The following is a 12,084-nucleotide window of genomic DNA, read 5'->3' as shown; positions in this document are numbered from 1 at the left end:
ATCCACCATCACAAGCCATGCCTGGCACCACCATGGAGGACGCACGGCACAGTCCGAACCCTGCTGCCTCGGGACAGAGGGTCCTCGCTCTTTTGACAAATCAAGAAACTGAGGCTGGGGGCGGGCAAAGTGAAGGCTCAGAACCGGTTGGTATGGGGTGGGGTGGAGCCGGGGCGGGGGGGGGGGGGGGGGCGCCGGTCAGGGTGCCTCACCCCCCACCCTGCCCAGCCAGCCCCATGGCCTCCAATCAGCATCTGGAGACGGCGAAGAACCAGACCCACGAGTGAGGAGCCAGTGCCCGCCTTATAAGGCCACCTCGGGGAAACTTGGCTGGTGTCAGCCGTGGGAGCCAGAGGTGGGTGGTTCCCGGGGGGAGGGGAGGGGTGGCGGGGGGGGGGCAGCTCACTGCACAGACACGGTTCTGGGTCCTGCAGCCCAGCCCCACCCAGCGCCACCCAGGCAGACGCAGGGCAAGCCAGGGACCTGGGAAGGGAGGCGAGGCCGGACTGCCCCAGAGACCAAGAGAGAAGCAGAGATGACCGACACATGACAAGGAGGGCCGGGGGCCAGCAGCCTCCGAAAGAAGGAACCCCGTGTGCCAGAGTGGAGCTTGTGAGACCCGGGGGTTCTTGGCTGACCAGGAAAGGATCTGCTTGGTCCCTGCAAGGTCCCACGTGTCCGCCTGCAGGGGGGGCACGAAAACCCATCTCACTCCTCCTACATTGTTTTCTTGAGCACCTACTAAGTCTATGTCACTCGGCGGGGGGAAAAAGAGTTAAAGAAACCCGACAACAGCCTTACTCTCAAATAACCTACGATCTAGCGGGGGGCACGGAGGGAATTCTGAAAAACACAGAGTAAACACGAAGAGGGGGTACCTTTGGATTACAGATGAACTTTAGATTCTTTCTAACTTTGACATTTTCTGAATTTTAAAGGAAAGGTACGCTGGAAAACTTTTCCACTAAAAAGCCCAGCAGAGGAAAAAAAGGGGGTACAACACAAATAATTAACATTCCAAGCCAAACATAAGACATCACACGCACACACGCACAGATGCCGAAAGGCATGGGAGTCCAAGGAAGGGAGGCCACTTCCAGCTCGAGGGAGGGCTTCATGGCAGAGGTGGCGTTTGAGCTGGACTTCGAAGGATGCATAGGAATCCAAAAAGCAGTGATGTGGAGAGGAAGGAGGTCAGGAGTCAGGAGGTCAGGAGAGGTGGCCTGTGGAGGCCACGGAAGGGCCAGAGCAGGAAGAGTTGGGGAGCGGGAGGTCTGAGCTGGACAAGAGACTGGGTGGGGTGGAGAGCGGGCCAGGGAAGGCTCGGGCCTGGCACGGATTTCGCCAGTGCTGTGCTTTAGGGAGGCCAATCTGGGAGCGACTCAGCTCTGGTCCCAGGAGACCCCGACGTGCGCCCAAAGCCACAGCCCAGAGGGTTTCTGTCGGAGCAGGGGACCCCCAGAAGCCGTGCCATGGGTTCCAGGAACACACCTCCACTGGGAAGGCCCTGCCTGCCTCCCGGACTTGCCCGGGGCACTGAAGAACTCGACATCCGAGGCAGCGCTGGTCAGAGCCAAATTCCCCAGCCGCAATGGGTGAGCCTTCCTCCTCCTCGCCCAACCTCTCGCCCGGCGTCACTCCCGGGCTCGAGGACCAGGTCACTCTGCAGTGACCTCTGTCGTGCTGTCCTAGGTGGACAGGATCCTCCCAAACCGAGCCATCCGAGCCCCCAGCATCCTGCCTCAGTGCAGCCGCCTGGTCTCACTGCATCGGTCTGGCCCTAAAGGTTCTCACCCTGTGAGCACTGGTCTCAGAGCCCTTCCCCACCCGGCCACTGAGACACAGGTAGGTGGGGCACGGGGCGGGGGGACAGCCACTGGCCTCTGACCCTCCCCACACAGAGCTGGGCCCACCCGCTGCTCTCTGAGGGGACCAGGGTCTGGGCTGCTGACGACATGGCTTTCACGCCAGGCTTGGACTTCTTTTTTTTCACGTTTATTTATTTTTGAGAGAGAGAGAGAGAGAGAGAGAGTGAGTGGGCGAGAACAGGAGAGGGGCAGAGACAGACAGAATCCCAAGCAGGCTCCGCACGGTCGGCACAGAGCCCCACGCGGGGTTTAAACTCACGAACCATGACTTTGTGACCTGAGCCGCAATCCAGAGTCGGACGCTCAACCGACTGAGCCCCCCAGGCGCCCCGGACTTGGACATTTAAACTCTTTTCCGCGGAGAGGGCGTGCAGTTCCCCAAGTTCCAGGCTCCGGAGCACCTCCGGGCCGCTGCCTTGGCTCCCCTCCTTTGCCTGGTTAAATCCCACTTTCTCCAAAGCTCGGATCGAGAGGCTGGGGATCTGGGAAGGGCCCCACAGGACCCTCGACTGCTCCACAAGCAGAGCCAGCCGGACCGGCCCCGGTGGCCAGCCGGCTGCCAGCACGGCCTCTGGGCCGTGGGGCCCGATGACCCAGGGCGGGACCACCTCCTCCCACGTCCAGCACGAGCTGCCATCAAGATCCACACGGGCCTGGTGCCGACCATGCCCCCAACCACATCCTGCTTGGCTCGGCTGGGCGCGAACACCTCACCCACGGGAGGCAGAGGCCCAGGACCAACAGGGGAACCAGTCCCCAGGCCACTGGGCACGCCTTCGTTCTGACACACCAACACCTCAGGGACCCAGAGATCGAGAGAGAAGTCTCGGACCACAGGGACACCACAGGGTCCGAGAGAGTGGGCGTGGCTCTGCAGGGTCAGGTTTAGGCGAGCGGGCTAAGGTCAAGTGCTTAAGCAAATTCACAGCCTTCACTTAAAGGCCAAGGGAATCCCCACACCTGCCACACACACCGTAGATGGGCCGTGGGGACACGAGGCTCAACGAGCTCAGCCAGGCACAAAAGGACCTGTGTGAGGGAGCTGGGGGAGTCAAGTTCATAGAGACAGAAAGTAGACGGTGGGCGCCAGGGGCTGGGGAGGGGCACGGGGAGTCAGTATTTAGCGGGGACACGGTTTCGCTGTGGGAAGCTGAGAAAGTTCTGGAGACGGATGATGGAGCTGGGCCGCACGACGACGTGAACGTTCTCAATGCCACCGAGCTGCACGCTTCACGACGCTTCGAGCAACAGTCGATTAACGTTATGTGCATTCTACCCAAATTAGAAGCGATTATGATTTAAAAGGTAAATCGAAACTCCAGAACGTTCTGTTTACCTAACCCGAAGAACACTGAATGCTTCTGAGTTCAGTTCCCGTACTTGGAAAGGGACCCAGCTCTCATGGGGCTTACAGCCCAGCCGACCCTGACCCCGTGGGGCCAAGATCCCAGGACCAGATGTTCCCAAGCTGGCCCCGGTGAGCTCCCCACGTGAGCACAGCTTCCGGGTTTGGGCCCCCCGAGGACGGTACCCAAGCCCCCAGCCTCCCTCCCTCACCAGAAGAGCACCCCAAAAGGAGCTGTGGCAGGTATCACGGGGCTCCCTGGCCTACGGTCCCCTCCCTAGTGGCCCTGAGAACCCGGGAACACACAGCCTGGGCGGTCTCGTTTCCCCTTGCTTCTGGCCACGACCCCCCTCCTTCAGGAAGAGCTGGAGGGAGCCCCTGCAGTGCGGAACCCACGAGGGCACCAACCCCTCCCCCCACCCGAGGCCTCTCCCTCCGGCCTGCAGATCTGGGCAGGAGCCTGCCTGTCCACGGCCCGGTAGCCACCGGCACGCGGACGCCCGTGCTTGGGTCCCAAGCCCCTCTGCCCCCCGCGTCCCGACACGAGCCCGTCGCCCCCTCATTTTCCAGGCTTCTAGACCCCCACCGGCTGGGGCTCTGACAGCAGAAACTCCACACCACGACGCATCCTGACCAATAAAGGGGCCCCTCGAAACCCAGAGGGTCTTTCCAAAGCCAAACGCGAGCCCAGCTTGTGGCACCCGGGCCATCCCCAACGGACAGTACCCCTCCGCCAGCCTTGGGACCCCGGCCCGGTGTCTTCCTGGCCTCCACGGAACCGGGTCTCCACCCACCTGTGACCCACCCCTCTCCACCCCCCCCCCCAAATTCACAGCTGCTGCCTCCAAGACGCCAGGGCAAAGCCAGCTCCCGTCCCCACGCACCCCAACAGCCCCGCAGACTCGCTTTCGCTACTCACCCTCCTGGCTCTTGGGTGGGGCCTCGGCCGCCGGGGGCTGGGGCTTGGGCTCCAGCCTGCTCTGTAGCTGAGACACCGGGGCGTGTTCCGAATTCTCCAGGGTCTGGGGTGGGACGGGGGAGGCGGGCACCTCGGCTGGCTTGGGCACTTGGATCTCGACCCTCTTGGGGGCTGCGTCCGAGGTGGGGGCGGCGGGCACCTCGGGGGCCTTGGAGGCGGGGGTCTCCATCCTCCGGTGCGCTGACTCCTGGGGCTTGACTATGGTGATCTCCGTCCTCCGAGGGGCGGGCTCCAGCGTCTTGTGGCCCAGCGCCTCGGCTCGCTTGAGCCCGAAGCGGGACGGCCCGGTGGTGCTGGCGTTCTCCACCTGCTTGGACGAGATGTCGATGGAGATCTCCGTGCGCCGGGACACGGGCTCGGCCTTGGGCCCCGAGAGCTCGACCCTCCGCAGGGCGGCTTTGGGGGATCGCTGGCTGAGGGAGTCTACATGGCGGGCTGCGGGCTCGGCATTCTTCGCACCCAGGTCCTGGAACTTCTGGGTGGAGCTGGCCACCGTGGCCCGGAGCAGGGGCGTCGGGAGCCTCCGGGACGGGGTGGAGTTGGGTGTCTCGGCCTCCTCGACCTCAAAAGATCTTTTCAAGGCTGGAAGACAGAGAGAGGGGGACGTGAGGCGTGGACGGCTCGGGAACAGCCAGGAATGTGCTGCTAAGGTAGCTGTGGGTCCTTGCACCCTCCCCCTCCCGGGCAGAAAGGGGACAAGCCCCACTCCCCCGGGGGACTCCAAGGCGCCAACAATCATGGCACCCTGGGGGAGAGAAGAGGTGGAGCTTGGAGGACACCGGCCCCCGCCCCTGTCCACCATGGCCGCAGCGTGGACGTGCCAGCTACGTGTTCTAGAAAGATGTTCTGGCTCAAGGGGACATCGGAGTTCTTTCTCGTCGTGGTCTTCCCTTATCCTCCCCCCAGCACAGATGCCACGGGGCACAAACCCGCCACGACCACCAGCAACCGGGTGGGGGTGGGGGGCACGTACGTCCCCAGCAACGGCAGCCACAACCATCACCTGTCAGAACCACGACCGCGGTGACATCATCACAGCAGCACGGTGTGGACCGCCGGCTCCGGGAGGCCTAATACGGCCCCTAGGCTCACCGTGGGCATTTACTCCTCATGTGACCCTGTGCCCTAAATGCTGCTGTTATCCCCCGGTCCGGATGGGGAAACTGAGGCCGTGGTGCCTGAGCAAGGTGCCCAAAGGGGCGGAGACGGAGCGCCAGAGCCGGAAGATGCATCCGTCCCACCCCGGGGCACAGGGTTCTGACCACTCGGCTGTCCTGTTTCAGGTAAACAACGGAGCCCCGGCGTGGTCCACGACTCTCGATCCTCACCCTCGGACGCGTCGTCGGCCTCTATCCCACACTGCTTGTCCCAGCCAGGGCCCCGTGGGACGCCGGCCGCCCGGCTCCCACCCGCCAAGCCCAGCCGCCCACCGTCTCCGCCAGGACCCGCTGCTCCCTCCGAGGCCAGGGGACGACGGTGCCTGGGGAGCTGCCAGCCGTCCCCGCGGCCCCTGCCTGCGGCTGTGCTCCCAACAGGAACCAGCTGCTCCCGTCACGAAGACCAGAGCAGGAAGGGCCCACAGCGGGCGCTCAGCGACCCCCAATGTCTCTGCCACCCCTCTCCCCACCTCGCCTCCCCAGCTCCCCAAGCCCGGGGCTTCCTGGGACCCCGCCACTTCCTCCCCGGCCCCCCGCTGGCCCGACAACAGCGATCTGGGGCCATTCTCGGGGGCCCCCCACCACGTGTTCCCTCCTCCCAAGTCCAGGACGGCTCTTGTCGCTTCCCAGTGGACAGGACTTCCCTCACAGGACAGAGACACACAGGCCGCCTGGCCGGCCTGTGCTCCCGACGCGGCCAGAGCTCCGGACTTCTCTCGGGAGAATCTGGAAATCTGGACTTTCCTACGGGATATCTCCTGATCTGTACACGCTCGCACAAAGGGAAACAGCCCCCTTTCAAAAAACACCGTGTGGTCAAACAGGATCACGTCTGCAGGCTGCCTCTGGCCTGAGGTCCAGCCTGTGACCTCTGATTGATAACGTGGCCAAGGGGGCAGGGGGTCCTGTGCCGGAGGGGCAGGGGACGAGCCAAAGCGGGGATGCCAGCACCTCAGCACCCCTCCCCTGGGGGCCTGCCCCTAAGATAACCACAGAGCATTAACTGCTCGTTCCAAAAAAGGTCGAGGTGACAAAGGCCAGGTTCAAGGGGGTGTTAAAGTGGCCAGAAAGCCCAGAGGTGGATGCCTGGAACTGTGACCTCATGTGGGGTCTCCTGAAAGCACCCGGTCTACCCGCGGTCTCCAGGGTACTGTCCACACTGTCCCTGAACGGCGGCTCCTGTCCATGAACTCCCTAGAGGAGGGGTCCACACCCAGCCCACCTGGGCACAAGTATTTTCAGGTGCCCAGGTGGTAATTCCCTGGGGCCGAGCTGGAGAAGAGAGGTCAGGAGGATGGGCCTCGTCCCACATTGACCCCAGAACGAGGCGATCCCCTACCTGGGAAGCCCATTTGGAGGTGCCCTCAACCACCGACTCACGAGTTACGACCGCGCACAAGAGAAGCCCTTTCTGACTCAGGCACCGTCCGGGGACAGTGCTGAATTCGAACCCGACCCGCACACAGCTCACCGCTGAGCCGAGTTGGCCTGCTCCCTGCAACCCTCATCCCTCTGAGGGTCCGCGTGACTCGGTCCTCACGGCCACGGTCATCCTGCACAGACGCACACGCCGTCCCCACCTGCCACCCTCTCCTCTCTGTCCGCTCTGTGCTCCTGCGTGGCACATGTCACCCCCTGGCCCTACAGCAGCTGTGTGTTTATCGCCCGGCCACGTCACCCACCTAGGTGCTCACCCTCGGAACTGTCCCATCCGGTCCCACCCCCGGCTAGTCCGAGGCCCCAGGAGAAAAGGAGCGGTTCCCACCCGCAGGGCGGCGACCGTCGGAAAACGTGCAGGTCGTTAGGGGTGTCCTTGATGATTTACGCCATCCCCCCCCAAACAAGCTGCCGCCGCCTCTCCCCAGCCCCAAAGCCCGGCTGGCTGTCACCTGCCCTGGCCCCGTGCAACTCACACTTCTCCCCCTCACATCTTGCAGGCCGTGTCACGACTACTGTGACTGGCTTCCGGGATGGGGGAGGGGGCGTGCTTGGGGTCCCTGGAAACATCCTCCGCTTTGCAACTCCACGAGCCACCTCCGCGACCTTCACGGGCCTCAGGTGCTTCGTCTACACAACCCGAAGATGGGACCAGGTCACAGGGTTGCAGCCTGTGGGCACGGGGCCCCGGAGGAGCCCCCATTTCCGCCTGAGAAGCTCCACCCGCTCTCAGGTTCTCTGGCGGACCGTGTCCCCTACACGATACGTCCCAGTCCTCACCCCCATAACCTGCGCATGTGACCTTGCTCGGGAAGAGGGTCTCTGCAGATGTCATTAAGGTGAGGGCTCGAGATGCCAGCATCCTGAATTCAGGACGGGCTCTAAATCCTACAGGTGTTCCTATACAGGAGAGAAGAGGGGGCCTTGGGGCACGGGAGACACAGGAGAGGCCACGTGAGGCCAGCAGAAACTGGGGCGATGCGGCCCCGGGCCCGGGGATGCTTAGCGCCAGCAGCAGCTGAGAAAGCAGGAAGGATTCTTCTCTCGAGCTTTTGTAACCTGTGTGAGACTCTGCCAACACCTTGACTTTGGACTTCTGGCCCCCAGAAATGTGAGGGAATCAAATTCTGCGGCTTGAGCCCCACAGTCCGCGGTAAATTGGGACGGCAGCCCCCGGAAGTACCCCGGGGCCCCCCGGAAGGGGGAGACACCTCTGGGCTGCAGGACTCTGTCTGGGATCTCCCGACGGTGCCGCCACCCCAGCCCCTCTCCGGGGACCCAGGAGAAACAGCCGCCTCCTTTTTCCTCCCCCGGAATCCCACGAAACCCCCAGATGGTGGGAGAAGTCGTCTGGAGGGACCCTGCTCTAGATTTACACCGCCATATCTGGAAACAAAACAAGATCATTTTTTAAGGTAGACTTTGCAAGGGACGCCCTGTACGAAGCTGCCTCCCCCACGGAGGAGGTCACGGTGCAAGCAGCACCCGGCGCGGAAAAGTCAGGAAGACCGGCTGTCACACACGTGCAGCCACCGTCCTTGGAAACACGCTCCACCCGCTCCAAGCGGGGGGGAGCGAGCGTCACCCGGCCCCACGGCAGGTGCCTCTCACCTTCCCCACCTCCCCCCTCCCTGCAAGGGTAGAGGCAGCCACGGCTGTCCACGAGCAGCCACGGGAGGCGGCAAGAGTGCTCATGAGCTGCTCAGGTTGCAGATTTGAGGCCCTACGTGACGGACCGTACGTGAGATCCGACGACTGGGCAGAGAAGCGGCCTTTCCTGGACCAGGGGGGAGCAGTGCTGGGCTGCCGCCTCTTTTGTTCGCAGGACGTCACTGCAGTCAGAGGGCACGTGGGACACCGCTTACCATGTCAGCTGGACGCGACATACCCTCAGAGCGCCAGACGGGCCCGGGGCCACCGCCTGGGAGGGAGACGCTGCCATCATCTCAAGATCGCCCCGCTTCTCTCTCCTCTGCATTCAAGTCCCCCCACGGCCAGGCTCAAACCTCACCCGCTCCCAAAGGCCCTCCTCAACCCGCCCTCCCCGACGGGCGCCAGGAGCCTGGAGCCCGTTTGCCCGCCTCGGCCCGCCCGCTGCTGGGAATTTATCCCACGGAAATCATCAGAAGCGCGAGGACTGACGTAGGGGGACGTTTGCGTCAGCATGAAAACAGCAAACGCCAGAAACAATTCCGGTTTACGGAGATTTCCTAAACCCAGATGCCGAAGTCCCGCGCCGTCATCAAAATCCCGGCTTTGAAGATGAGAAACGTTGAGGACGCGAAGCCACACCGGCAGCACACAAGCTGCGTGCGAAGAGAGGCGCCTGGGTGGCTCAGTCGGTTAAGCGGCCGACTTCGGCCCGGGTCATGATCTCGCGGTCCGTGAGTTCGAGCCCCGCGTCGGGCTCTGGGCTGACCGCTCAGAGCCTGGAGCCTGTTTCAGATTCTGTGTCTCCCTCTCTCTCTGCCCCTCCCCCACTCACGCTCTGTCTCAAAAATAAATAAAACGTTTAAAAAAAAAAAAAGATGCATGCGAAGAGACCCTCGCGGGGTCTCACACGCACGTGCGCGACGTGCCCGCGCGCTCGCACGACTCTGGAAGGAACCGAGGTGGGTGACTTTTTTTCCCATTAGACTCTCCTGCCTCTTCCCAACGTGCCTGTGCTGCGTGTGGGCCACTCGCTATTGTCAGGGCCTGAGGCCATCAACGCTGCGTTTTGAGAACCGGAGCCCCACTCCTCCGGCCCCAGAGCCCGGCCCTCTCCAGTCCTTTAGACACCTACAGGCCCAGCCGCCGCGGAGGCCAAAGCCGCCTCGCCAGATGCACGTCCGTCTGTGCCCGTGGGGGTCGAAGCGGGAGCCACCTGGGTCTGGGCCTGTTGAAGGAGGAAATGTGCACCACACAAGGGGCCATTGTAAAGCCCTCTGCTCCGACCACAGGCTGCCGGCAGACCTTTCCCCACTCCCGGGGGCACAGAAGGGGCCGGTCCGGGGAGGGGGGGGCGTCCCGGGGCAGCCACAAAGCCCTGCTCCAGCGGGGGGACAAATGTCATGCAAAGAATGTTAGAGACCAAGATCAAAACAAACCCCCCCCCCCCCCCGCCCTCCCCGCACGACTCCCTCGGGAGGGACGCTGCCGATCTGGGCTCAGGCCCCAGGAGCGCCGGCCCTGGCCCAACGCAGCCTCTTCCAGGGAGCAGCAAAGGAGGTTTCATCCCTGAACGGGTGGCCCCAGGGAGCCTAGAAGGATGGTCCCAGGCGGAGGGTACTGCCCTGCTCCCCGCCCTGAGCCTGTAGGACTGGACTGCAGGACCCCCATCCCGAAGATACCTACCCTGCCAGCTCGTGAGCCCCCGGGAGTGAGGGCCGGGCCCTGGCACCGCCCCAGGCTGAGTCACGGGCTCGGGCAAGGCTCGAGATGGCAGAGCAGGGCTGCAGCAGGCAGGACGGGGGCTGGGGCCAGGAGGAGCGCCACCGAGCAGGGCAGGGTGACGGGAGAGGAGGCCGTCCGTTCAGCAGCAAATCCTCCAAAGGAAAAGCAGCCGAGGCCACAAGAGCAGGACGCATCCCCACTAAGGACTGAATTACCTAGGAAAGGCGGGGGCAGGCTGGCCAGAGGCCGGGGCGACTCCGGGCAGGGGCCGAGACGGGGAGGACACGGCCTCCGTCACCCCTGGGCCTCCGCTTCCTCGTCTGTCCTACTGTGGGCGCTGACGGGATGGCACAGTGGTACCCGTGCCTCGATTATCGCCGTTGTTCACGTGTGCACCCGGTGCCCGAGCCCAGAAGGCAGGAAGCCTTCCTCTCCACGCCAGCAGCCTTTAGGCAGCAAAGGGACAGTAGATACCCAGCTGTTTCTCCTTGGGACAACCCTGGGGTGCACGGTACGGGGTCCCCCGCAGCACCCCTAGGGGGGCTGAGCCGCACGCACCCCCCAGGCCGCCCCCTTCCCTGCCTCCTCCGCTCGGGGAATGCCTAGATCACCTCCTACAAGAACCCTCTCAGGAGCTGCCTCCAGGGGCTCGGCGGAGGGGAGATGGCTGGGGGGGGGGGGGGGGGCAGGTGGGGAAGGGGTGGGGGGAGGAGGGTCCTCAGGAAGCAGAACGGTCCGAAAGGGAAAAGCTTGAAAACGGACACTGCGGCCAAGTGGGGCCTGCGCTGGGAAGTCGAGGGTGGCAAACAGCTTGGGCACCACTTGGGCCTTGGGTTCCCCGCAGAGAAACACGTCTGTCGAACAAGGAGGATACGAGGAGCAAAGTCCAAACAAAGGAAGAGTGGGTAGAGAGTGTGGCACCCGCGGTCAAAGCCCTCTGCCCAGGCCCTCTCCCTCTGCGTCCCCAAGGCGAGGCCTGGCCGGGCGGCAGGGCCTGACGCGGCCTGAGAGCCATGTCTGGCCCTGCTCCGGCTCGGGTCTGGGGGCCAGAGAGGCGGCTGAGGGCTCCTGGCCGCCCTGGGCTCGTGTGCTACAGCGTAGCCGGCTGTAGGCGGCCTGGGGAGGGCGGACAGCAAGCACGCGGCCCCTCTCCCTGGCCCTGGGACCACGGGCTTGTGCCTCAACACCAGGCAGTGTCAGCAGGGGTCCAGCCTGGGCACCCTGGACAGGAGGAACCAGCTGCCCCATTTCCATCAGCTGCGGGGGTTGGGGGGGTGTAACCCTGAGAACTCCAGATTCAGCAGGGGGTTTCTGGGGAGGCCACGCAGCCCCAGGCAAAGGATGGGAGGTTCTCCCGCCCCGATCTATTTTGATGACTGTCTTCCTGCTTTGGGTGTTAGGTGCTGCTATATCTCCTCCCAGCCCACCTCTGTTCCCTGGGCCTGGGGGCGGGGGGGGGGGGGGACACAGGCATGCCGGGGGGTCCTTCCTGCTTCTCACAGCCTCCACCCACGAGGCCTGGCCCCCTGCTCTGGAATAGCAATGTAAGAAAGAGCGGGCTGGGCTTCTCAGATGGGGCCAAGAGCAACAAACAGGCCCCCTCCCTCCCTTCCCAGGCTGCAGGGGGAGCTTGCTGCCACTCACTGCAGGGGGGAGGCAGGGGGCTCCGCACAGCCTACGTGGCACCCGGCCCTTCCCCGCCCAGGACATGCTCAGGCACAAACAGAATGCAAAAGTCAGATGCGGAGCACCAGTGACCCCCCAACCCTCCAGCTGGGACAGACACGCACACGAGCACACAAGACCCCTCGGCCAGGAGCAGAGGCCCAGTGGCAGCGAGGGTCTACAGCGGCCCCCGGGTCCCAGACATCCTCTTAGTCCCCAGATTCACTGGAGAAAGCTCTAGCAAGCAGGCATGGACAC

General features: G+C 63.8%; 1 protein-coding gene across 5 annotated transcripts in view; it reads right to left on the bottom strand.

The window, feature by feature from the left end:
• The window catches only part of SEPTIN9 (septin 9), a 150,650-nt gene that overhangs the window by 64,002 nt on the left and 74,564 nt on the right, over positions 1-12,084 (bottom strand). For all 5 annotated transcript variants that reach the window (XM_045490944.1, XM_045490947.1, XM_045490946.1 and 2 more), the window contains one exon: positions 4,133-4,774. In XM_045490944.1, the coding sequence (XP_045346900.1) occupies positions 4,133-4,774 (642 nt within the window). The remainder of the gene's footprint in view (positions 1-4,132; positions 4,775-12,084) is intronic.

This window comes from Leopardus geoffroyi, chromosome E1 (assembly GCF_018350155.1).
Source record: "Leopardus geoffroyi isolate Oge1 chromosome E1, O.geoffroyi_Oge1_pat1.0, whole genome shotgun sequence".
NCBI classification, from domain to species: Eukaryota; Metazoa; Chordata; class Mammalia; order Carnivora; family Felidae; genus Leopardus; species Leopardus geoffroyi.
Note: the sequence above shows the minus strand (reverse complement) of the source record. Positions and strands in the feature narration are given on the sequence as shown.